This window comes from Pseudomyrmex gracilis, unplaced genomic scaffold (genome assembly GCF_002006095.1).
Source record: "Pseudomyrmex gracilis isolate BER0280 unplaced genomic scaffold, ASM200609v1 scaffold_308, whole genome shotgun sequence".
NCBI lineage: Eukaryota > Metazoa > Arthropoda > Insecta > Hymenoptera > Formicidae > Pseudomyrmex > Pseudomyrmex gracilis.
Window position 1 is genome coordinate 79,416 of NW_018020892.1, and position 27,804 is coordinate 107,219.

Here is a 27,804-nt window from a genome sequence, read left to right on the forward strand (position 1 = left end):
ATGATATCACAGATGCGATAACGTATTGAAAAGTTTAATTAACACACGTGTATGTGCGAGCGTATTGATATGCGTTTCACATATTCGATCTTTTGTCTGAAACTTCAATATCATCGATCGTCCAACTTTTGCTTTCGTCTTAGCGTCAGTAGTATTCGTGTAATATTTGTACTTAATTTATTTTTCGTAGTTTTACGGACAACATTCTTTGTGTGCTCTATTTAAGTGTGCACGATCAGGCGATTGTTTTAGTCAAAAAAAAAACAAAAAAAAACAAAAAAACAAAAATCTATATATAATATAAATCTAGATCTGTGTTGGGAGTGAAAATTCAGAAATTAGGGAGCACTCTACAATATATGTATATATACACATATATTGCCGGAAGATAAAAATAAATAAAAGCGGAACAAAATAGCAATGTGCTAAAAAAAAACTGCGCTGTCAAGATAGTCGACAAAAACGAGACAAAGATATTGGTCGGCGTACGTGTGTAGCGTAGTAATCACACTACAATTATATTCAAATCTCAACTTTAAATTTCAAAACTCCGTTATCTATGCCAGAGTCAAGCGCGCGATATTTCGCATTCTTTGCGGCACCGACTTTGGCGTTTACACCTCCACAAGTATTTTTCTTTGATTTTCTCTCGCGTTTTCTTGTTTAATTTTTTGTTTAAGCACGTGACACTCGAACTCAGGGACGGTATTAGCTCGTGAGATCGTAATGAACAGGGGGAAAAAACGAGAATAAGTGAGGAAAGTGGCAGGTGTTGACTGACGTAAGTCAAGTGTTTTAAAGAATGCAAAATCGCGCTCCGGCTCTGATCTATATACTATATGTTTTCATTCCCAATATAATAGTCGCCTATTATATACTCGGAGAGTTATACATATATATATATATATATATACATATATATGTGTATATCGCGCAAAGAAATCTGCGAATTATTGCGGTAGTTAAAATCAGATTAAGAATTGGTCGCGATTATAAGAATCGTGCGCGATTGTTGTAATAAAATAAATCCTCTCGTGAAAGAGCAAGTGTCCTGGCCCGAGTACGTGATTGTGCTCTCGTGAGGATTAGGAGTGCGCTTGCTTGCGAGAGTTAGCGCGATCGCGTTCCGCGATAACGATACAATCTATGCGCGCACGCACGGTGAAACGCGCGTAGGTGTAAAGCAATTAAAAAAAACTCTTGGAACTTCCGTTTCCATAAGAGAGATTATTTGACAAAACTTATTAATTAGGATCTATTATTTTTAATGTCTAAGTTTCAAAATGCTTTATCTAGACACTAACAAATTAACTTATAAATAGACACGCGCGCGCACACACACACACACACACAAACAAAACAAAAAATTATAAATATAAATATATATATATATATATATAAATATGCAAATTGTGTTGCTAAAAAGTCCGTTTTCGGAAGTATATTTCTCGTGTCAAAAAAGTGATAGAGATTCGAGAGAGACAGAGAATTCTTTCTTTTAAATTATCTCCATGACATAAAATGTTCAAGCATATATCGTCGAAATTTTTTTTTATTTAATATTATGAGACTGGTGTATTTTGTTTTTTTTTTTTTTTTGTTTTTTAAATAACGCATTTTTAATCTTTTGATACGCGCGAAAGCAATATGCCGCTTTTTCCGACGATTGCTCTCTTTTATAATAATTTAACCGTTCTCTAAATGACATTTTGTATACTGCACATATCTATACTTACACTGCAAGGTTTTACTTACAGATTCAGTTGACCAATTTTGGAATCTCAATCAATTTTTTCATCTCGAGCTAACTTGGACGTTGAAATTCGTTCAAATTTACTGGGATTGCGTTATATATGTAAAGCAGAGCCAGTTTAAAAGCCTCTCAAGGCTCTTTTCGGCGTTTACGCCTATTATCTTCTTTTCATTTTCTTCAAAAAACTGAGAAACGGCAACGGTTCGAGATCGTATAATGATGCACAATACAAACGACGAATAAAGTGAGGAAAAATGTGAGAAAAAGATAGTAAGCGCGAACGTCAAAAAAACTAGTGTTCTTTAGAGTGATAAAATCACGTCGACTTTGATTCGAAAAATGTGCTTTTTATCTCTTTTACGTGATTATTATAAACGTTTATTCGGAAAAAAAAAAAAAAAAAAAAAAATCAAGTTTTATGACTGTCGAAATTGTCAATGTTATATATACACGTATACATGTATATACAATATCACACAATTTTTCCACACAGAACAAAAGCTTCATTAGACGTTTACAGCTCCATGCGATATCTAATGAACGATATCTGTGTGTATCTGAGGTTTCTGTAAATTTTTTTCCCGTGTGGGTGCACTCACGCGTGCACATATATACATGTATACGTATGTGTATGCAATTTACTACGTTAGAAAATCGATCCTAGATTAGTCAGAGGATTCGTAGATGTATAGAATAAATAATAATAATAATTGTCGGGCAACACACCTGTATGAAAAAATATATATGAATTTACAGAATTGTAACGGGATGTTCGGAAATATATATATATATATATATAGGTGTATGTACGCTCTTGTGTGGTCAACGAAAAAAATTCTTTTCTAAAAAAACTGTAATGTTTTCTCAATCACATCAAAATTTAATGATTATATTTTCTTATCGAAGATATATTTTGATCAATTGTTTTTTTGACCGCACAGGATTGATTCAGTAACTCAGTATTTTTTTTATATACTAAGAACAAAATCATTCATTTCAGTTTCACACGACGAGAAATGTTAAAACCACGTTAACCAAATAAATTTCGTCTATTTCCAAACATCCTACGTATACATATATAAATTATGTATATTTACATATGCATAGCTTATATGTATATACAAAAATCCGCAACTGCTTTCAAGACTGTGGACACGTTATATATATACATACATATGTGTCTCTATATGCTTATATATATGTATATATATATTAAGTGCGTAAATGTTTAAATAAATTATTATAACATAATCGCAATTATAATTATTTGACGTTATTAATCGTACATATATATATATATATATATCTTGTCCTGTAAAACCTGTCAAATCTTTTTTATTTAAAGAAGGCTCAGTAAACACTGTTACCTGTTTGAACTGTGACGGTAGTGTGACGGCAGATCGGCAACAGTTTTATATATGCACAATCCGATACTTTCCGCATCGATATCACAAACGTTATTGTCTCGAGAGTATATAACAGCGCGTATGTGTCAAAAAAACGTTTACAAATTTTCAATATAAATCAAAGTGTGCTACCCTGCTACACGTAGCAACAAGTAATTGGAGCGAAGCGCGGTTTAGACAGCACGTGCCATCTACAGAAGCGCGCGTTAACTACTTGGTCGAGAAAATTTTGGCGCGTCTCGCGCTAAACTTGTTATCAGCGGTAGATATAGCGTGGACATAAACCAAGTCCGTATCGATAGACAAGTCGGTAAAGTGGATCTGGTCATGAAGGTTCCGGCTTTTTCGGATCAAACACAAATCACTAGTAGCATTGTCGCTCTTCAATGAGGTTTTCATTTGAGTTCTGCGACTACCAATTTGCAACATTGTAAACAGGACTTTCGCACATGTTCGCTCTCAGCCATTGCGACATCAACCAGAAGTATGGCTGCAATTTGGGCATTTGGTTTGGAGTCTTTTTTCTCACGTAACCAAATTACAAGCCAACAACATTATTGCTAATGTAAACCTATGATGCTGTACGAGCAGTTTTATCTAAAGGGGCTACAGTTTATCTAAAGATAAGAATTTAAATCTGACGTATATAATAAAAAAATACTGACCTTAAACTTTTCACATCTTTTTCAAACGTTTATTATAAAATTTTACATGAAGTTGTGAGGCAAACTAGCAGTAAAGAGATATTCGAAATGTAAAAAAAGAGAAGAAGAGAAAGAGGGGAAGAGTTCTGAGAAATTCCGGAATTCCGTGACGACATTACTGTGCGTCATGTGGCACCGCGCATAGGTCTGCGTTTGCCCTAATGTTCACGACCAATGTGAGTCGCGACCACCGGGTTCACACCTCCGACGTTGTACCAATCGGCGTGTAAGGATCACGGCGGCAACGGACGACGATCGCGATGGTGGTGGCGATGCGCGCGCTAACCCGCGGGGACGAGGCGCGTCGGCGGCAAGTCGGCAAGTCGTTCTGATCGGCGCGGCGCGTTATATTTAAGCCGCTAGCGGACCCGGTACGGTACGGTATACGTTGTCGGAATAGTAGTACGTTCCCCGGCGAACGAAAATCAATAGTTTTGTCGCGCCGTGAGCAGAGCAGCGAAGCGAAGACGCCATTACTCGTGCGCGTTTCCCATCGTCGAGCTTAACGCGCTCCCCGGCACGTCACGACGACGGACCCGAGGACGACGCGCGACCCGCTGCTCGCCGTCAGTCGTGCCGCGTCGCGACCCTCGTGTACGAGGTAATACACGTCGCTTGAACAACACGCGCACGTCGTTCCTTGGGTGTCACAAAAGGAAAGAGCCAAGCGAGCAGCGAACCTTCCTGTCAGCTTATTGAAGGTCCCCGAGAAATCGATCGCCAGTAGGTTTGATTCACTCCTGAAGCACTCTTGTCGTCGGCAAAAGCCGGATTATTCGTCCGATCATCGTCCGTCCCTTTCGCTTTCTCTCTCTCTCTCTCTCTTTCTCTTTTTCTCTCTGTCTTTTCCCATTTTTTTACTATTTTCTCTCTCTCTGTCTCGCTTCTCCGTCTCGTTCCTCGATTTCCGCTCCGTTCACCAAAACCTGAAGGTGTGCCAAGGTAGCCTCGGTGAGAAAGCGATCGCAGACGCGATATCCCGTCGGACAGCTGCGAAAGTCGCGCCGTCAACGGTTTTTCCCTCGCGCTTCCCAATTCCGCTTCTCTTTCCTTTTTCCTCCTTATTCACGCACGCTCTTTTTCCAGTTTTTTTTTTTTTTTGTTTCCTACTTCGTTTCTCTCTCTTTCTCTCGACCTCTCGCGCGCGCACTTCGCGATACGATGGCGTTTTTGAGAAGCGTGCCGCGGCGATGTTGCGCCGGCAAGAAGTTGACCAAGTGCGGCACGTTACCGTTGCCCGTGGTCGGTCTTTTGGAGAACACGACGGCGTCAATGATGGCACCGATGACGACAGCGGCCGCGACGAGGACACCGCCGTTCCGGCTGGTTACGCAGGTGCGTAATGACACGCGCGGATACGCCACCGCCGCCGCCACTGACGTCAAGAAGCAGCAGCAGCAGCAATCAGCGGCGCCTCGGCAGATCGACCCGCTTGATTTGAAGTTTAACGACCCGGTTGCCGCTTTCAAGAGCAAAACCACAACGGAGCTGGTGCGAGCCTACTTTGTCTATCAGATGTGCTCTATTGAGTATATCGTGGAAAATAATATGAAGGTGAGAGTCATTTGTACGCACATGTTTTTTTGTGTTTTTGTTCTCGTTACGATCGTGAGCTCCGAGCATGTTTTGGAACCGATCGTGCCGATGCGCAAAGTTACCGCTAAAAAAAAAAATCATTAAAAAAAATAATATTTGTGTACAACAAATAAAAATAAAAAAGTGAACAATTTTAATGAATATATTAATGAATTGGAAAACGTAGTGCGAAAATTGAAGCTTCTAGTTTTGTTTCACTGATTCAGACATATATATATATATGACGATTAAGTCACTCCCGTTTTTTCTCTCTCACTTTCTAAGATGTCTCTTCTATATCTCCTATGCGTTTCTTCAAAGGCACACAAATAGATATATAAATTAATTTAAATAGCGCATGTTAATTACATGCTGTTGCGTTAATTACACTTAGAGATCGTCAGTCATTCTTTTGTTTTAAAGCGATAAGCACTTCGAGGAACTTCCTACAGATAATGAGTAATTTGAGAATAGTTAAAATAATCATTTTTCTCTACACATACGTCGGGCGATTGACAAGTAATCTAAAAGAATAGCTAGTGTGTTTGACCTTTCTTCTTCTGAAAAGATAAAATCTATCGACGACAATATGATATTGTTGCTATCTATGTGCGTCGTTTTGAATACTTATCAGCCGCCTCATGTAGTTTTTTTTCTCACGATTGATCGAACCACATGCGATCGATTCTCTCGCATCTCTCAAGAAAGTAAAATGTAACTTGTATATATATATATATATTCTTCAATATACATATGTCCTAATATCCATTCATTTCCAATTTTTATTCTAATTTCTGCGAAGAGTTTTACTAATGTAATTTGCATCTCCCAGTATGGGTTCGGTTTATCAGTGACTCTTTATCTCAAGCAACAAATAGGAGGGATACTTCGTAATACGTATCATCAGTTAATTAATTAATTAATTCTCACGAGATACATTTGTCACAAGGTATATTTTTACGTGCCACATTGGTTTTTTTTTTTGCAAACGATATATTTTTTGATAACGATATATTTACGATCTTGGGAGAAATAATTTTGCGCGTGACGTATTACTTTATATTTCCTTGTGGACTTCCCTTTTCGTACTAAGAAATATCAATTGTTCTTCTTCCCGATTGAAATTGAATCACGCGATACATGACGATTATCGTTGCATCACGGTGATGTCAACAAACCGTAAGACATTGATACGAGATTTAAATGGGTTTCCGAGCTGTGATAATTCTGCGAATGATCCCATTTAAAACCCGTGTAAAACACATTTTTATTGGTTTGTGACGTGACAATGACGTGTGAGATAGTGACGTCGTTACTTAAATAGCGTGAAATTAATTCTGAGAATTATATTTGACGAGTTATTGATAAGACGAGAGCCGTATATAATGATGTCACCTATGATGCGAATCAATCCTACACATATGTACGTCACACTACTACGAATAATCAATCCGCAACTTCGTTAAACTATATATGTACGAACGTATACAATGTATATAACAAACTACTTCCGCGCATATGTTACATGTGAAGACCACAAGGGGAGAACTTGTGATAAGTTCTCTTTTTTTTCTGTTTCGGTTCATGTTATTCGGTTCATGTTTGATAGTTAAAATGGAGTATTTTAATTATCTAAAGCGAGAGAGGGAAATTCTTAGATAGATTCCGAGATGTGAGCACTTTTGTAAAATGTGTAACACAAAAATACATATACATTTTGAACCTTAAACTCGCTCTTCTTCAAAATCACGAAAATGTGAACTTATCAAGTTCTTCCCCTGTGGTCTTCGTATGTAATTGTCTCGCTTCGGGATAAAATTAATTGCACGAGTCGACACTAACCTTGGTCAATACTTCAATCTTTCTCTGATATCACTGAATTATTTACAACTTTCTTATCTGAAGAGAGACATCTGTTCCTCAAAGATAAATAAACTAGACTATCGTCGAGTCAGAGTTGTGATTAGATCGTCGTTTCCTGTGTGGGAATAATTATCGAGACAAATTTTCTCTCTCGCGGTGTTTCTAAGAGATCGAGTTTCGTATATTTACGATAGGTCAATTCAAGGATCGAGAAAAGTATCGATTACCTGCACACTTAAGTATCGGTTACTGCGTTTTTACTGCGTTCTTTGTGACATACAATCTGTCCGGCTACCAACAAATCACTCACGCGGTGCAATTTATCAAAATCGATCGTTCGGATAGCATGGCGCGATAGCGATCTTGAATACAATCGATAAATGTATCTTGCCGGAGAACTTTCCGATAAAAGTCTCACACTCGGTTTTACAGGTTTTTTTTTATTTTTGAATTTTTTTTCGTCTGAAATTTACGTAACGTTTCGAGACTTTGCGCGTTTTTAAGGTAACTCTCGACGACGATGTATGTAGTACGGCGCGTCGTTATTGATTTCACTATTGCCGGTCACACCGAATCGACCTAGGAATTTTGCCGCAAACCGCCGCCGTCGTCGTCGGCCAATTACATAACCACCGTCTACGGATAGACGTGCGGTACATAGAATTTAATGTTTTTTTTTTCTTAATCCGTTATTAAGGAAACTGTCGGGTTTGTTGATCTTTGTCTTATGGTAGGACTGTTCTTGTAATATTTGTCCGTGAAATAATAGATATAATTTGTTTTTTTGTGTGCGTTCATACTTCTACGAAGTGCAGTATCTTTGAGAGACTGACGTGATTTCAAGCGTTGCCAATTTATGCAAATGTCTAAAAGTTTTTTCACTCCAAACAGAAACTCGCGTAAGTTCAAAGACTACGCAGTGTAAAACAAATAATCAGTTGTATGTATTTCTATAATATTCAAGTTTTTTTGTGAAGTGAAAAGAGAACACAATGTCGCGCGTTTGCGAAAAACGTTTGCAATTTGTGCAAATGTTCTCGCTTTACGAATAACACATATCTAATTTACTATAATTACAGACTTGTTCGGTGTATAATTGCGAGAATTTTTTTGTAGTAGAAAAATAATTTACTAGGTTTTTATCGCGGTTAAAAAATATAAAAACTTGCAAATTACGGAATTTTTTATACGAACTATTACGTGTAACCAATTACGAGCTTTTCTTCTAAATCTTCGTAAGTCATTACGGACGTTTAAGTCTGTCACGTGTATATACACGTATGTTTTTCGCGGTCCAATGCAAACCTTGGAACACAGTTGGTTCACCCACGTCATTGCAACGATGCATCTTATCGCGTACGCCACAAAATTGCTACACTTACCTATACCTACCTACCCGTGTACTTGCGAACTTTACGTAACGCAAAATTCGTCACGTGCGAGTGCTCTATCGACCGCATTACTCATTGCGGACTAGCGCATGCAATCGTTCGATAAATCATCTCTCGGCAGATATAAATGTTAGCCTGTTCGATTTGATGATATATATACATATATATTGACTGCTTCGGGGTTTGTTTGACGAGACGTATTTTACGGGGAGCTAATTGAAAAAATGTTTACGGTAAACAACGGTCGGGGAAAGAAAATTGTTTTTCTTTCCTAAATCGAGGTCTCTCTCGGTCGCCACAGAGATATTGCGCATACTCTTTTTCTTCTCTAAACGTATTATTTTAGCATCAATTTATGTTCAATAACACGGTCCTTTGACGCGGAAGACTTTATAATTATTCATGTCACGCTTAAGCAAACGTTGTTGGGTGAAGATTTCAGGGTCTCAAATGTATTTTTCATGAATTTACGAGGAAGTCTTTAAATATTTCATTGTGCGGACAATAGATTACCAACCGACAAAAAACTGTTGGAAAAAAAACTTGCGATATTATCGTATACGCGAGATTACATTTAAAGTGATCAGTCGACATTAAAAAAAAAACTCTGGACGCATTCATTGTGTCACTGAAGTTACCTGAGCGCGTGTACTTTTTTTTTTTTTTTTAGACAATTGATTTGCCAACTTTAGACCTGCTGATATTTCAAGAATAATTGTGTAGCCTCGACATAGTTCGATATATTAAAATTTTCGTCTCGAAATAAATAAAGGAATCTGTTGTTAAACAAGTTCTTCAGGTTCAAAAACGGTCAAAGGTCCACCAGGAAAAAAAAAACGCTCGGACTGTAAAAATTAACACGTGTTAACATATGTATCAGTTTTCGAACCGACTGGTTGAGAACCGTAGAAAAGAATTCACGTGTGTGCCGCCGACAGGTCTTTGTTGACGTCGGGGAAAAACCTGCACAAGGACAATACGATCCCAATCCGGGGTTACCTCATCAATATACGACGCTTAGTTCTTTAGAGAATCTGACCTGACCCGAAAAAATGTGACTTTCTTTCACCGGAGTTTCTTTCTCGGAAAAAAAACTCGGAAGATTGTTGACGATTCAGTTTTTTCTCATTCGGACGTAATATAAAATAATTTATTATCCGAATAAAAGTGTTAAAAGAATTTCTAACTTTTATACTACACCGTGTGTTCCACAATGAATTTTTCACCCTTGAATTAATTTCTTGATCGCAACAACGAATTGACGAATTTCCTCACATTCTTTTACGACATTCTCTTCAATGACGTATGATTGATGACATGTTACAGATAAAAGTAGAACACGGACCATGTGTGTAAGATCAATACCGTATCTTCACACACCACGTAATCACGTGAGCAAATCGGATCAATGCGAGAGCGTGATTCTTGCATCTCGTTCGCATTGTTATGTTCGCATTCACGATGCGAACTGCTCTTGTTACGCAATTTTGCGCGCGTATCGCAAAGTTACGTACGTAGCGGCGTCGTCGTGTCTGTCGCCTCTTGCTTTGTCGCGAGACACACTCCGCGCGCATTGATTAACCTTTTTCTTTTATTATCGTCGTCTTTTCTCGCCCGCAATTTCTCGCTCACAAAAGTGCTCTTCCGTATTCTCTCTGATTGAATTTGTCTTTTTTTTTCTCTCTTTATGTTTTCTCCGCTTATAATTCATTCAACACAATATCGAGTCCGTCTTTCTCATTTGAATCATCTATTGTGACAGTTTGCGGAACAATTTTCATGTAAATGAGTTGTGTTTACTTTTCTTTTTTTTTTTTTTCGATGTGTTCGATTTTTATTCACGCGAATCTTACTTGCGAAACGGCCGGCCGTCAGATTTTTCCACGGCCGTGTTTGCACGGCCGCGTCTGGCGCAACAATTGGGCGAACAAATTAATAGAAATTTTGTCGAGGTTTTTTTTTCTTTGTCTCAGGTCACTCGTCGCGCGTTCTAGAATTGTCTTCATGATCTCGTCCGGATTTCGGTCAGCTCCGAGCCGCACACGTGAGTCTTCTGATGACCAAGTATGCGACGTAGCATGTGTCGAGAGTGGTTCATGTGTCATTTATATACAGGGTGTTCCCGTATACGAGATAGCGAGCTGATCGGTCGGTCGGCCGCTTTTAACGACACGTGATAAGTAATTCCAAGGTTATCCGGTTCGTCCGGCGCCTCCTCGCACGACCACTCGTACCAGGGACGCACGGATGAATTTCAACCGCGAAATTCGCCGGATACCAAAACGTCGCAAATGTTTCTCTCTCTCTGCGACTATTATCCCGACCTATATTCCTTTCGCGAGTGGATTTAAGCACGTTATCTCGAAACTTGGCGTCAACAAAAACTGGAGTTTTTGGCTTTTTTTTTCCAAACAAAGTCAGTTTAATTAATAAAAATTAATAATTCAAAGAACTTAGTAAATAGAAAAAAATTAAAATGTGAAATTAATATTGTTGTTTCTGCTCGTGTTGCGAAACCGAGACATCTTGTGTCTCGATCGACAAAAATATAGATATTTGAATAGCTAACGGAAACTTTAAAAATAGCATTTTCGTCGACGCGTTCGTAACGATTGACGTTTCCGAATCAAGCCGCCGGTATCGACATCGTGATAACACGAGTATGTGACTCGCTGTGCTGTCTTTTATCTTTTGCAGGGTTTTTCCATGTTTATTTATATTACAGACAACGATGTACACGTGTGTATTACCGTAACGCGTCAGTACGCGCCACGTTTCTATAGGATCGATTCGAGAGAGAGAGAGATTCTTAAAAACATGTAATTTTCAGGAGATAACCTCGATATGTTTTAATAACATATACAATACTTGTTTCCGGTAACATTCAGTCAACGCCGCGACTACAGTCGTGTTTTAAAAATAAAATTGATTAAATTGAAGAGAAATTGATTTCTAGCAAAATCAAAATAATTAATAATAATAAAGCTGATTGTTGTGACTTTTTTTCAGCCGCAAGGTGTGTTTCGCGGCAAGAATTTTTCCGGATCAATTGTCGGCTCGAATCGCGGTATCACGTCGTGTCACGTTCTTCGAGTTACGTTTATCGACTTGATCGTAAGACATAGGCAATGCGGTTCAACGGCCCGCACGATTGCCAAGAAGTGCATTTTATAGAGTCAATCTGCAGTGTGAAATATATACACACGCGCGTATTGTGCGATCGAAATAGAACACAAACAAAATTAGTCGCTAACAATGAAAAATTAGTATAGAAGTTGAGAGATTTCTCTTAATTGTCTTGACAAAGTCTCGAATGGCTGATTGCAGTTGTGTAACGACGTTTATTTGCAAACAATGTTTTATATCGAGGCGCGCGAGTTGCTCCGACAATTTTGGCACGCAGCAACGATTGATATACGCGTGATACAACACAAACATACAACACGATGATTTCAGTGACAAAATTAAAGTCACTTTAAATCCCTTTAAATCTCGCGAGAAAGATCAATCATGTGTGTTATACGTATATTTTGTTAAAATATTAGCCGTGTATATTGCGATTAAAATTTATACAAATTTCGCGGCGAGAAGTGTCTGCGTTTTGACAGGTGTGTGTTTTCTTGATATGTAAAAAAGCTTATCGCAATCTTTACGCACACATCGTTCGGGTTTATCAGTAAGTATATATATCGTTGGTAAACTGTAGTAAGTCCCGGGATATAGATAGACAAACATAATAATGACTTAAGTAATTCGGTGAAGTTCATATCGCACCACTTTGACTGTTTGTTTAACTTTTCTCTGTTAAGAATCGAATTTTTTTTTCCCAAAATTAATTCGAGCGTAAATTGTTCCATCGCGATTTAGATCAGAATTACACGCGCGTGCGTGTGTACTACTATTTCAATTTTACTTGTGTGATATCGTCGTTCACTTGTTAACGAGGTGGTAATTTTCCTCAATCGGAATTAAAAAAAAAAAAAAAACATTTATCGGAACGGAAATCTTATGAATGACGACAAAATTAGAATCGTCTTCTCGTCGATTGTAAAATAGTTTTTGCTGCTTCCCGATGCATCTCAATTTTACTCTTCTACGATTTCATCTGACGACACTCGACTCGGCGATCGATTTTCTCGCCTGTCATCATCGCGGCGATATCTATTTTAATTGTCTGACTAATTGCACGTTGTCATCTTGCTTAAACTCGCGTTACGTGTACGCCACCGCTGTGCTCCCGAAAAACAAATTTATCGTTATCTGGAAGTTTTTATCCTCATGGGCACTTCTGTTCTTTTTCAAGCGTTAAGTGTTTTTAAGACTTTACGGGTTTTTCCGTATAGCCAATTTATTCGAAAGAAATCAACGACCAACGCGTAACCTTTCGTTCTTCGAAGCAATAAGATCGCAATAACAACGAATGATGATTGCGTTGCAGGACACCGAAGCAATTTAACATCCGGACAAAATAGCTTTTTAAGTTCGTACCCTATTGCGCTCAAATAAAAATTTGTATTTGACCGAACGTTCCATCATTTCGCGGTTGTCACAAACCCGCAACGGTGTGAATCACGGCCGTGTAAATTAAGATAAACCACTGTTACTGGTCTGAAGTGATATTACCGAGAAATTAACGTCGAGTTGTAACTTCCGAGCTGTCAATGTACTCGTATTCTTACACAACGTGTGTTTATGTGCGTCGCGTGTCTCTCCGCGATATAAAAATTGAAATAATACGTATTGCGTGTACATAAAACATGTTAAATTCACTAAACATATACTATATATGCGTACATTGTGCAACAATGTATGATAACGGTAATAATTTTTTTATTTAAAAAAGTTGTTTAATTGCAGATTAAAAAAAAATTCATTTTTCTAATCTGTCTACTTGGCCGTAAGAGCGGACAATTTTTCTTCTAATTTATTTTTACGTTGTTCTCTCTCAAAAACCATTTTTAATTGTATTTTATATTTTTTATGATTTATACAGGGTGTCCCAGAATTGGTTTAACATCTCTCGTAGGCAGATAGAAGGAATAAAACTGAGGTGAAAAGTCCTATACCATTTTGCTAGATTCGCAATAGTTACTGAGATGTTAATTAACAAAGATCCGCGAATAAGCATGCATCGGGNCCGATGCACGTTTATTCGCGGATCTTTGTTAATTAAAATCTCGGTAACTATTGCGAATCTAGCAAAATGGTATAGGACTTTTCACCTTAGTTTTATTCCTTCTACCTGTGTACGAGCGATGTTAAACCAATTCTGGGACACCCTGTATATATATGTAATAAAAGTAACATGTATTTTTTTTTTTATTCACATACCGCATCTTGCTTGAATTCAACCGTGACATTTAACGATAGACAAAATAAAGGAGGGGGGTAATGGCGTTTAACAGGGAGCATGCGTTTCGTGTCTTGAGAGATCGATTCAGGAACCGTTTATGTTGCTATTAAGCGCTATACAACCCACATTTTTATCGCGAAGGCACATACTGCCGACATTTTCGTCTCTCTCCGAGCGGATTATGTAACATCCGTTCTGAACGAGCTGAACTGTTTGAGCAAAACATTAACTGCAATTTTATTTTTACAGTTTTCTTCGGCCTCGTGTTACGTTACATACATTATGCTCGCGTAAAAGCCTCGCACTTGCGGTTTTTTTTTTTTTTTCACATTTAGCTTGTAAATCACATGTCGCGTGAGAACGCGGATATACATTTGCAATTTATCTGTGCTCTCTCGGTTGGTTTGTATTTTTATTTAGAGATATATATATATATATTTGGGTTTTCTAAGTAATTCTGACGTCTTTTTTACATAAGCAAATGCAGAGAGAAAAAAAATCAAAATTTGAAGAGATAAATTATTGTATGTGGATTAGATGCACGCTCGAACAAATGTACGCGTGTGTAATAATTTTCATTTGAATTTTGTTTAAAATTTAAAACAGTTCATGAAAATGGCGAAAACATTGCTGGGTGAAAAACTGTTCACGAAGCTGATGAAAGCGACGTTCTACGGTCATTTTGTTGCCGGCGAAGATGAAGTCCAGATCACCCCCGTTCTAGATAGGTTGCGACAATTTGGCGTCAAACCTATTCTCGATTATTCCGTCGAGGAGGACATCTCGCAGGAAGAGGCCGAAAGGCGCGAGGTCCAGTGAGTACATTCATCATCCACTTACACCACGTTGTTGTGCGCATTAATTTTTGTCTCATCTTCCGCATAAGTACAGAAAATTGTCATAAAAATCATTTCCAGCTATTCTGGTGCTCGCGCGTGTTCATCGAGTGTATGATTTAATCTTGAAGCGCATCTCTCGCTTTATCTTTCAACGATCGATACGATTTTTCAACAAGATGCAATCTCTACATTGAGCTTTTTCTTTTCTCAAATGCTAAAATTTCTTCGTAGAGTTTGGATGATTTCAATATTTAAAAAACTGAAAAAAAAAAAAGGCTCAAACGCCAACGGCTCATTTTGCGATGACGATAAGTGCTCGTAAATCAGAGCGTGTCAAGTATTCGGTATTCTTTCACAGAGCCTCGGTGTCAGAAGCGGGTGACGAGAAGAGAGAGGGTCCGCTGAAGAAGTATCACGTGGAGAAATCGTTCGCCGATCGGCGATACAAAGTCTCATCGGCCAGGACGTATTTCTATCTGAACGAAGCGTCCTGCGAACGAAACATGGATATATTTATCAGATGTCTGGAAGCTGTGGCGAGTGAGTTGTGTTGATATTGTGTCTGTTTTTAACTCTCAGCTTCCTCAAATTTTAATCCGTTGTTTTTCCCAACTGGCTCTTTTTATCCTTTCCGACATTACGTGAGATGTTCTCATCGCTCTAGAGTTGGTTTTTTTTTTACTCGAATAAAGATTTCTTTTTATTTTTAATGTTAATGTTACAAAATATGTTCTCAATTTTAAGGTGGGTATAAGCAAAATTACGGATCTGTACTCGTTCACTTTGACACGATCCGCGATTTGCTTCGATCCAAAAAAACCGGCGATTTCGAATGTGTGAATTGAATTCGCACATTGAAACGGACCGATTTCAGTTGTAACATCGAAGATTCGAGTGTCTCTCTTGACATTTCATATGTACTCGACCGATGCAACGAGAGAGCATCATCGCCGTGTACGAACGTTGACACACATTGTGATTTACGTCCTATCGAGATCACGAGGATTAGTGTTATCGTGAAACTTGATCTTTTTACGTTTGTTATTTTACGAGCGCGATTATTTCATTATCACTACTGATTACGCGAGAGTCAGTGTATCCAGTGACGTTCTCTTTATTATCCGAACGCAATTCATTAATAAAATACGAAAGATGGTTTGCAAAATTATAATCGATTAAAATCAAATAAAAAAAAATCTTATAATCTAAGTAACGTAGCGGATCTACTTTCTCTCTTGGGATAATTGACGAGGGCGGGACGGTTGGTTGACGTCACTAAGGTTGCACGCGGAATCGATCGCCGACCTCAACGAATTTTCGACTCTCGCCGACGCGGAAGCAACACACCTTCCTGGCATCGCGTTGAACGTTATCTTACAAAATGTCGAATTACTGCCAATATAAAGAAAGTGGGAGGGAAGAACGTCACGAGCTCTCTTGCCATGGCCAACAATTACGGCGATAGAGATCTTCCGGATTCCGTAACTCTGAAGCTGAACAGAGTCCTCTACTCGGCTATAAATATCGTTACGCGAGTGAGATGACTTTCCAGCCAAAATATGTCAGGGACGGGTGAACGCAGTTGTTGTCTCACGAATTGTTTTAATGTTCTGAGACACGAAGAAGAAAAATTTAAAACGATAGAGATAAAGAACTTCGTATGTTTTGCAGACGATGAAATTAAGACTCTGAGGCTGAAATATCCCTCCCGAAACATTACCTTAAACACCCAAGTTGATCCCCATCCCGGTAAGAAGATTCACATTCCGCTCTTTTCCTTGTGTTTGAAAATCTTTCCACGTACATACATAAGTATTCAGATTCTGAAATAACACCTGTCCTTTTACGTAGGATTTTTTTATCGGAAACAATCGACTTAGTATCGAAACGTTAACACGACGTGTTACAAAATACGTCTTTGCAGGTGCTTCGATGGGAATGGGCATCACCGCCGTTAAATTAACGGCGCTTGGTCGGCCGCAGCTTCTGGTAAATAATTATTTATTTCTTTCCGGGTGTCTGTTTGACATTAGAAATCTTTAATCAAATAATTTAATGTACCTTAGCTTCAATTGTCGGAGGTAATTATGCGCGCGCGACAGTACATGTCGGACGTTATTGGCGGCGAGGGTGCTGTTCTGGCTCATCATGCAAAGCCTGATGATTTCAGAAAAAAATTTGAGGAGGCACACATCAAGAACGAAGAGTCGGTGCAAAAGTTCCTTCAGAAAATTCAAGCGGATAAAGAAGGGTACGTATATAAAGAACGCTTAGAGAACGGGTATGTATATAAACCACCAAGATCTAGAATTAAATTTTCTAATAACTTCTCTCAATATTTTTCTAGAATAGTTGTATAAACAAGAGATATTTTTATTTGCAGCGTAATTCATCTGTTTCCATGGAGCGGTATTTTAGATGAAAATTATGAGTTGAGCGAAACTTTTCAAGTACCTGATATTAAAACGGGCAAGATGGTCAGACTAATGTCGCAGCTTACCTCAAAGGAAGAAGAAATGTTCAGAAATATGATCAGACGTCTAAATAATATTGTATCGGTACGTCTCGAACACACAGCACACATTCCTGTCTGATTTCTTTGATGACCAGAAGTTATTTTTCCTTGTCACAGGTAGCTGATAGTTTAGACGTTCGTATTATGATAGACGCGGAACAGACGTACTTCCAACCGGCCATTTCTCGCTTGACGCTGGAGATGATGCGCAAGTACAATACGAAAAAGGTAAGATTTTAACATTCTCAGGGGATCGCGACGTTATCACTTAGCTACTTTTCAGTGAATGATATTCTCACTGCCAAATGTCGGTCTACTTCTTAGGCTGTGGTATTCAACACTTACCAAACGTATCTGCAAGACGCGTATAACGAGGTGAAAACGGACCTCGAACAGGCGGAACGCCAAAACTTTTATTTCGGTGCTAAAATTGTTCGCGGTGCTTATATCGAACAGGTCAGTAAAACTAGATAGATTTTTGTATTTTTCATGTAAAATTCGTCGAACGTACGTATATAAAATACCGACGAGTTTGTTATTCAGGAAAGAGCTAGGGCGGCAGCTATGGGTTATCCAGATCCCACAAATCCCACGTACGAGGCGACAACCGAGTCCTATCACAAAACACTCATGGAATGTTTAAGGCGAATGAAACAATACAAGGACAAGGGAGAAGATCCCAGAAAAATAGGAATTATGGTCGCTTCGCATAATGAGGATACTGTGCGCTTTGCGATCGAAAAGTGAGTGTCGTCGTGAGATTTTGTTTAAGTCTTAATCGCTTTAGAAAGACATGACGTGAATATGTATGTGTTTTGTGTGTGTACGAAATAATTTCTCTTGCAATTTTTTAGAATGAAAGAAATAGGAATTTCACCGGAAGATAAAGTCATATGCTTCGGCCAATTATTAGGAATGTGCGACTACATAACATTTCCATTAGGTATGTATATTATTTCTCTATCTTTAAGTATTTGATCTCTGAACGAGATTGCACAAGATAAGAAACAAGTGTATCTATCACGCGCATCGTGATCGAATGGAATTTCCAGGTCAATCCGGTTATTCTGCGTACAAGTACATCCCGTACGGACCGGTTAAGGAAGTACTGCCGTACTTGTCACGGCGCGCCCAAGAAAACCGGGGCATACTAAAGAAGATCAAAAAGGAGAAACGCTTACTACTGAGTGAAATTACAAGACGTATAGTGCGCGGCAAGATCTTTTACAAGCCGAAGGGTAATTACACCCCCGTTTGAACAGTTGATATGTTTAGTTGCACAGACAGAATTTTAAGTATCAAAAAAAAAAAAAAAATTGAAGTAGTGGTTGTAAATTATTGAGAACTCTCCTCGAAAGACGTCGATGCGGGCACTTCGGATTGTAGTAACTGATTAAAATAACTTGACGAATCTGTTATCGTGGTATTTGAGAAGGGAGAAGGCGCGTGTGCGCGCTAACGCGAGTATGTGTGCGTGTGCGTATGTGTGAGTGTATGCCAGTGCGAAAGAGTACGCAATTTATCCATCGTGTAAAAATTTATCTCGGTGTTCTATTGTCGAGTGCATCGGGTGCTCAATACTGGTCAATATTAGAGCTATGTTCACCGTTCGTTTTTGCCCGTTGTTGTCAGAAAATTTAGCCAGATATCGTGCTATAATTTAGTTTCACATAAAATGTGTCAAGAGAGCGAGAATTGACTCGCAATCTGACTCTCTTTCGACGAGATCAAACTCTGTCCGAAATCCAATTTTCTGTGCGCGGTATGTATGTTGTCACACGGTCGTGTCACAGAAGATGAATTGATTACTTGATTTAATCGGCAGCTTAAAACACAATAGTGACGATTGTGAGAAGACGGACGGTGTCGTTCTTTTTTTTTTTTTTTTTTTTAACACATGCTTGCATTTTCCTCAAGTTTTATCATTTCTTTGAGAATCTCATCAAATACTTTTCACATGTACATAATACACCGTGCGTATCGATTATTTATGATTTTTGTTCGCGTAAATGTTCTTTTTTGTTCATATTGTAACAGAGAAAAATAGAGAAAGAACACCGCGCGCGTATAAATGCGTGCAACACCACTCGTGACGCTCACCTCACGTCTTGGTAAATATGTATTTCAAACATTGATTGTTTAGAACAGTTTGTGATGCATGCTCGCACACCAGTTACCAGAAAGAGACAGATAGCTGCTGCATCACGCGTACTTTCTACAGGAATTGATGCCACTGACAAGTCTTTTATGCAAAACATGAAATTATCTACGATTTATATCGGAAGATACATAAAATCTATAATTACAGCCTTTAATCAGAAAAACATTTGCCTATTTATGAGATAAAGATCAAGCGATCTTCTTTATTTGTGACGTGAAGATTCTTACGTCCGTGTTCAAAATCGATTTGAAATAGTTGCAAAAATTTATATTAGAAAATAATTAACGAAAAAATTATTCCTTGTTGATAAAATATTCAGGTAAGAGATCGGAGATGATTCAATATCATTCGTTATAGCGTAGTGACGTAACACTATTTTCAGAAATCCATATTTCCGATCAGAATCGTAAATAATTCCGGAAAAAAAGAGAATAACGTGGATATTATTAAAAACAAAAAAGATGGCTCTTAATGAAGTAATAAAAAGAAGCCGTAATAAAAATATAAAAAATCTAGAGATATCTTAGCGACAGACGTGCGAATTACCGAATGTTTTCAGATAGCTGTAAAGAATGAGCTGTTCTTTTAATGTGTGCACACGTAACTGAACAGTGATATAAAAATAATCGAGATGGCGATAACAAAAGGTCGAAAAGAAAGAAAGAAAAATGTGTGAGAAACTACGTTATCTTTTTGTGATAATAGCCCTAGATAAATCACATACACATACGTAAAACTAACAAAATATTATTGATCACTTTGCTTCAGCCTAATATTGCTTGTTGCGTTACAGGATAAAAAAAGTATTTAAAAAAAATCACATATCTCGAAAGTACGCGGTATTATGAAATATGTATCCTTCTATCTTGCCATTCTCGTTTTTTTTTCCGAGAAAAAATACAAAAGAGGACCGAGATTCATAATTTAGGTTCATAAATTTAACGCCGTGATGTGAATAAGATTTTTAAGTATTAACGAATCCTTTTTGGTTTTATTCGCTACGAGAGAAACTTATGCTGCAAAAATGGGGAAATAAAAAACAAATTATTGCGTAATGATAATACTCAAGCGATGATCTGATCGATTGAGAGGAAGAAAATCGTCCACTATATACATATATATTTGATATTTCGAATAATTTCTCATTACTCTGCAATTAATGCGAGCTGGTAATGCACGATTCCGGATATGATGACGATCACGCAATCAATTATGATGCTTTTAACTTATAAGCTATCACTAAAGGGCCATGATGCCTTACTAGTTAACAGTTCTAGGATTACTTGCGATATTGTCAATTGAGAACGTTGCATTTGAATTTTCGTGCATTGTCCGTTGTTTGCAATGTAATGCAATTTGTTTTCTTTTTTTTTCTTTTTTTTTTTTTTTATTAAAACCATAATGCACAAAGATCGAAAGCGTGTGAAGAGCTTGGTTGAAGTTGTCGCGTTAATCCTAGATCTAGTGTGTGTTCTGGTAAGGCGGATTATGCCTTGAGATTAGTGTACAAATGTTTTTATAAGTTGCGTGCCGTATTTTGATATTCTCAGGCCAGTATTTCTCTGACATTCACGAAAGTCGGCTCGATAAATGTGTGTATGACTCTTCGAGTCGACAAATATTGTACTATTGCGTTTATCTGTTTTAACAACAAGCGCATGATACTCAAACGCATTATCATTGTGTTTTTCGATGTTGTACACGAATACAGTCATTTGTGATCTCCATGTCCTTTTTTTTTTTTTTTTTTTATTTTATTTTTTTTTTGCTAATATACGTATTGCGAGAACGCGTTTTATGTTCGGAGAGTGTGTATGTAGCCTACATTTATATATTGAGATTGTAATAATGTAAACAAAAAATACGTTCATTGTAGAATATTTACTCGCTTCGTAGTACGTCATTGCGTGACGATGATCGATCGCGAGAGAAAAAAAGTTCGAAGAAAGAGAAAAGTCCAAAAGGAAATGTGTTTGAAACAAATCTGTGAATCACAAAATTCTGGATTAAAAAAAAACAAACAAACAAACAAACAAAGAAAAGAGAAATGATGATCGATAAAAAAAATTTCAATAAAGGGGCATTGTTACAAGTTAAACGGGCTAATAGCTAAGTGTCTCCATGTGTTTCTATGTGAATGAGCGTATGTGTGTCTAAGCGTATGTGTGCGTGAGTTTTTAGATGTTACACATTGATGAATTCCGTTGAAGGCTGTATTAAGGTCGCCTAACTCCGCGTCTTGCTCGCGCGAACGCGAACTTTTCGCGAACTCGCGATCTCGAGTACATAAGACATAAGATGCTGACAATAATTTAGGTAGAAAATGTTGACGTGTATATATATACATATATGTATATATATATAGACGTATATAATATAGGTGTATATGTGAGTCCTGTCAGTTACATTACATTTTTGTGTCACCCGATGGAAGTTCCAAGAAAATAAAACGGGACCGACGTTCCGTTTCCCGAGAACGAAGGCTTTACAAACGACATTAGTGAAGAACTTGGTCGCGAAACTTTCGAGCGTTCTCTGACGAGAGTGTTCGACTTTTATTGCCAAAGCGTTCGAGCGGCGACGAGATTCTTCGTTATTTCTTTTTAGCCGATTTCACCGATCTTCTTCAATTTTATTTTTCTCACACGATCGCGCACTCTCTCTCTCTGTTATTTCTTAGTTTAATCGGCGCTTATTAATTGTTGCAATTGTTAAATTCCTGATTCTGAACTAGAGAATTATGTTAAAACTTCACATTGTTTCAAGCTGAAGCTTTACGAACATTTCGAGGAAGATCGGCAAAATCCGTCAGTATTATCCGTTTAAATAAAGTAGTTAGCTTTTAGTATATTATTTGATGAAGTACAAAAACCACGAATAAATACGAATGATCTCTATCATGAAAGTAATTCCACGGATTTTAAATATATAGAAGAAGAGAAAAGAGCCAGTGTGTGCAATATGGAGGATCGAGCGTGTTCGCTCGTTCCTCGGGAACGTTGTGGTTGGGCACAGAAAAACGTTTTTTTTTTTTCTCTCACGCGAAGTAAGAAAGATTCGCGCGTTGCAAGATATGAAAGTGAATCAAAGCGTCGATTGATATAAAATAAGATAATATTTATTATTTCATGAAATACAGATAATATATGCCTTTCCTCAATGACACGATATATATATATGTATATATATATATTCCTTATTCCGCGCTTCGCTAGGACATAGAACGATTTTCCGCTTCCCTGTTCTGCTCTCCCGCGGACGATTGGTCGCGCGATTCTCGACAAATCGAAAGGGTGAGCGAATTTTTATTGCTAAGTAAGTACACAGACCCATCTGCGCGAGCAGTTTTTTTTTTTTTTTGCAGTGTCCTAGCAAATTTCACCGGGACCTCACGACACGTACGTATCTTTTTTTTTTTTTGTTTTTTGTTTTTTTACTTTATCGTCGATTTTTTTTTTTTTTTGCGACAGTAAAATCCAAACCGCTGGCATAATACGATTAACCCGAACATCGGAAAACACGCAAGAGGCGCATAAAAAACTGTACCGTAAAGTGGGAGGGGGAGGGGGGGATAAAGTTTGCACCGGCGGAACTTCTCATGTTCCAGAAAACGTGTGGGATTGAGTAGAACATTTTTTGTACATTCTGTATCTGGTTTTTTTTTGAGAGAGTTGTGTCATTTTTTTGTCATATCGATATAAAATAAAAAACATGTATAATATAATTCTCCGTTCAGTTCGTACATAATAAATAATAACAAAATACAACCGCGACACACACACAGGCGAAACCACGAGAGACGAAGATAACGAAGACTAAAAACTCAGGAGATTTGTTTTCGGACATTTAAGAAATCCCGTAGATGATCCTTTTCGCGAAGTGAAAAGCGCGTGGAGCAGCCCCCCGTGAAAAAAAACACGTTCTCACGTGTGTTTTGACACCGTCAGAAGTGAAGACGACTTCTCTCTGTACGGCGACAACGTGCCGTAGAAGGGGAAAGATGTCTGTGACCTTTTCGAAAGGCATATTAAACGCACCGCAGAGTACACGTATACGCGACTAAACACACACACGTTCTCTTCGAGATAAAAACCAGGCATCTCTCTCTCTCACATCCGTTTCCGCCAGGCAATGTGTTTCAGTGATATGTTGCCTTAATCGTCCTAATTTATCGTTTTTTTTTTTTTTTTTTTTTTTTTTTTTTTTCGATCCGCCTACATTTGGAACATTTAAACGTGATAATATTTATTGATCACTCTTAAACTTTATGCGATTACAGATTTTCACTTGCTTAGTCTAAGATCTGTAACAAAACAAACGTCAACTAACGTCCGCAATCAGGAAACGATCACCGTGTTTTTTTTTTTGTTTCTTGTTTTTTTGTTTTTTTTTATCATCGTCACTATATATCACACGGATCGAAGAAGGATTTCTTCAAACACGACGAACGGACGATCGTTTCGCGATTCAAACGCAATTTGTCGGGTTGTGAGAACGCGCGAACGGCGCGTCTCTCTTTTAGCGGAGGATTATCTCGGGGGAGGGAGGCGGGGGTGATAGCCTTTTCGCTATTCTACGGAGGAAGAGACGATCCTTCTCCCCGGTAATATATTGGTACGCGAAGTTATTATCATAAAAAATCTTAACTCTGAATTTTTTTTTTTGTCATGATATATATATATATATAATGTTAACAACGCTTAGAATTATTATTATTATTATTATTATTATTATTATTATTATTCGCTAGATTTCATCCTAGATGACGATTATCGCTTTCGACTTCGACGCCACTTTCGCGAGTCGAGTCGCGGTTTCTCGCGCACGCTATTCCGAGAGTGCGATCGGTAATATAAAATGACAAGAGTCGTTTTCGCTCAAAAAAATCGACGCGCCTCGGTGCGAAACGCGTACGAGCAGCTACGATATTAGATAGAGAAAAATGCATGTATATATCCGTACATATATATATATATATATATACAAACATATACATATAACACATAAACATAAATACATATATGTACATGTATATGTATACATATATATATATATATATATATCTCGGATGTCTCGCGGAAATCGCGCGTGACGCGATTTCACTTATATACTTTATGTAGCTTGGCTTGAAAGACATCAGGTACATTTCAACGTTCCGTTACGTCAAACAGTGATTCGCTCGAGTGATACAAAACGGTACGCTCGATACCGGAACACGATATATGCAGATTTATATGTATGTGTGTTTGTGTATATTTGTGTGTGTGTGTGTATGTGCGCGCGCGCGTAACGTTTCTCTCCGCTATTCAGTCGTGTGCATCGATCGCACCGTAGCGGGAGAAGACGTACGTGTATTGTTCTATATATATATATGCGTGTATATATATATATATATATATATGTAATGTCTGTATACACAGCCGTTCCATCCAGCTTTGAGAAGAGCCATCCTCATTAATCGCGGCTTAAACGCTCCCGGAGGGAGCTTTTAAAGCGCCCGTGTTGCGGCATGCTCATCGATCGTCGTCGTCGTCGTCGTCGTCCTCGCTCCAAATTCGCGAGAATGAGACAGAATGAGAGTGTTATCTCTCTCTCTCCCGAGTCGAGAGAGTGCTAAATAGCGCACTTGCAATAAAACGCGATACTTTGTGCTCGCACGAGATGCGCCGGATGCCGTGTCGAGATCGCGCGTGTGTTGTACACCCTGTGTGAAAATTTTTACGTATTTATGTATAAAAGTCTACAGACGAAATGCCGCGATAACGTTCGAAAAGGGATTATCGCACGCGAGATTCTCTTCGCGTTAGTTAAAGAACGCGCGAAAGAAATTACGCACTTTTTATCCTTTTAAGTCTCTTTAAATCGAAGAAGACCGCGTCTCGTGTGTCTTCTTTGCCGAGAACCAAAAAAAAAAAAAAAAACAATTAACATCCTCGGCGTGTTATCCGGCGCACCACGTTAAAACATCGCGCACTGCTGAAGACACTGTTGCACCGACTCGTATTTGTCACGACGACGTATCGAAAGCGCGCTCACGAAAGCGTGAAGACTGTAGGGGTGGCGCGGTCACGCTCCTTCGACCCCTCCCCGGCCCCGATGGCGCTCCGACGACGTTCCGGTTCCACGAAGAGAAGAAGCGGATTCTTCGGTGGAAGGTCGTCGCCGTCGTCGGGCAGACCGTAATCGGTGCGACAGGCGAACGCCACACTGTTCGCCCTACGTCGCGTCTTCACTTTGAGTGGCGCTCCGCGATCGGCGGCCTGCGTCTGCTGCTGCTGCTGCTGCTGCTGCTGCTGTTGCTGCTGCTGTTTATGCTGCTGCTGATGTTGCTGCTGCTGATGCTGCTGGTGCTGATGTTGATGCTGATGCTGCTGGTGCTGTTGATGCTGCTGCTGCTGTTGTTGCTGCTGCTGCTGCTGCTGCTGCTGCTGCAAGCTGCTGCTTCTGCGGCTGCCGCGTCGCGTAAAATGCGACAATCGGCTGGATGGAACGGCTCGCTCTCAGTCACCCCGATGTTTTACATCTGTACCCGTCGTCGCCTCGACGCTGTTGGATCCGCGCTCGCTCGCCCCAACCGAATCCCCCGGTCATAAGGGCGCGAGCGTCGTGCCACGACGCGCCAGGCAAATTTCCAGCCACAGATGCGGCACCACCGTCATCACAAGCATCGTGCCGAGGCCTATCACGCGGTAACGGGTGCACACCACGCCGTGCAAACCGAGCGCGAGGGTCAGCCCGAGCCAGCGCCAGAAGAGCGACGTCGACAACGGGCCCTGCCACGAGTTCGGGTACAGGCCCATCACCAGCGCTGGAAAGTCAAAGATTTGAGAAGTTTTCTCTCGGTTCCCCCATTTCCGACTCGATTTGCGTCTCAAACATAAATTGTATCTTTTGCTTTCAATTTGTTTTGTATTTTACTAAAAATAAACCAGCGATATTTTGTGTAAAAAAATTTATATTTTTTTTGCGCGAAGAGTCTCCCATTTTTTTCAATACGCTTACGATTTATAGAGTTTGAGAAAAAAAGTATAAGAGAGAGAGAGAGAGCCCCGTAAATTGAAGTCTGTTATTTTTGGTACTGGTCTCCTTCAGCGCGTGGTTTCTCTCCTCGCGGAGAGACTTTGCGGCAAACGAGACGCGTCTTTTTGTTCGCGGTTTGTTTGTTCAATCACATGCGACAGAGCGTGTATACGATTCGTTAAATATGTGCACAACTGGCGAACTACGTCGCCACTGTAAACTTTTGACAAGACGCACTTGTATCTCTCGCGCACCGAGACGAAAGACAGAGTTTCGAAATCATTTGAAACTTTGGTCGGAAGCTTAACGCGAGTTCGTTAGTTTCTAAGAGCCCATCTCAATTCGACTTGCGCGAGCCCGTCTTCACACACAAAAACCACTTTGACGTTTCACACTACTGTGAGATTGCACAGACACACGTGTACAATGTGTACTTACTGTATATCAGAGTCTCCCAGATGGAGTTACAAAGTCCCCAAGCGGCTGATATGACGTAAAAGACAGCTGGATCGTCTCTCGTCGGTTTCCAGACAAGCAGAAGGAGCAAAAGAACGAAGTGAAAAGCGAAACCCACGGCTGGAAATATAAAAATAACAAAGTTTTTCTTCTTCCCCTTTCTCGAAAATCCGCGACCGATTGTGAAAACAAACTCGAATCGGGATATTCATCGTTTTATCAATTTTAACAATTATCGCGCGTTAACAGATCCGTCAATCGCCCGTGTGTTGCGTGCGGAATCATCAAATATGTGTGTTAACACAAAATTTACTTACCCACGACAAAATACCTTTTGTCCGCAACGTGTCTGAGTAACATCGAGAGCGTAACGGTGGCGACGGCTTGCAGGAAGGCCAAGGTCAGGAAACACACGGCGACGGTGCGAGCGCCGCCCAAAGTGCAACCCACATAAGCCTGTGCAAAAAACACAAAAGGCTATAGTAGTTATAGACACACATTTTATTTCAAAGAAAAAACACACGATAAACATAGCCGGAGTTTAAGAAAATTTATTGTACAAGACTCGCTCTCTCGCATAGCGAGAAAAATATTTTTTCAAGCTGCGTCCGACGAACTTACGAGACGTGAAATCTGAGAATTTTTGTCACACTGTCCCGAGAGGAGAGGGAAAAACAGAATCGTTTTTATTTCGACTTACAAATACATTAATTCTAAAATTGCACGGCGTCATGTAGACATGGCTCCGTTGAAAGAAAAAAAAAAAAA

General features: G+C 39.0%; 2 protein-coding genes across 3 annotated transcripts in view; one reads left to right on the forward strand and one right to left on the reverse strand.

Moving 5' to 3' along the window:
• Positions 1–4,431: 4,431 nt before the first annotated feature.
• Positions 4,432–20,366, forward strand: LOC109859956 (proline dehydrogenase 1, mitochondrial). 2 transcript variants are annotated; one of them, XM_020438716.1, is made up of 11 exons: positions 4,432–5,417; positions 14,652–14,860; positions 15,243–15,428; positions 16,765–16,873; positions 16,951–17,135; positions 17,268–17,442; positions 17,517–17,627; positions 17,724–17,855; positions 17,943–18,142; positions 18,254–18,342; positions 18,452–20,366. In XM_020438716.1, exons 1-11 carry the CDS (start codon positions 5,025–5,027, stop codon positions 18,655–18,657), a joined length of 1,995 nt encoding a protein of 664 aa, XP_020294305.1. In that variant the 5' UTR covers positions 4,432–5,024; the 3' UTR covers positions 18,658–20,366. The 2 variants fall into 2 exon arrangements, with proteins under 2 accessions (XP_020294305.1, XP_020294304.1); XM_020438715.1 differs by having other exon boundaries at positions 15,243–15,424; positions 16,809–16,873.
• A 5,574-nt stretch (positions 20,367–25,940) lies between these two features.
• Positions 25,941–27,804, reverse strand: part of LOC109859958 (UNC93-like protein) — an 8,082-nt gene continuing 6,218 nt past the window's right edge. The window contains exons 5-7 of the mRNA XM_020438718.1: positions 27,354–27,492; positions 27,019–27,156; positions 25,941–26,368 (exon numbers count right to left, since the gene is read on the reverse strand). Of these exons, the coding sequence (XP_020294307.1) occupies positions 26,148–26,368; positions 27,019–27,156; positions 27,354–27,492 (498 nt within the window). The 3' untranslated portion in view covers positions 25,941–26,147. The remainder of the gene's footprint in view (positions 26,369–27,018; positions 27,157–27,353; positions 27,493–27,804) is intronic.

What these genes read in the sequence shown, in the direction of transcription:
- LOC109859956 (XM_020438716.1), top strand. Translation starts at nt 5,025, where the DNA reads ATGGCGTTTTTGAGAAGCGTGCCGCGGCGATGTTGCGCCGGCAAGAAG. An exon ending in ATTCAAGCGGATAAAGAAGG is followed by an intron (nt 17,136 to 17,267) that starts GTACGTATATAA and finishes TTTTATTTGCAG; the next exon opens with CGTAATTCATCTGTTTCCAT. An exon ending in GCGGTGCTTATATCGAACAG is followed by an intron (nt 17,856 to 17,942) that starts GTCAGTAAAACT and finishes TTTGTTATTCAG; the next exon opens with GAAAGAGCTAGGGCGGCAGC.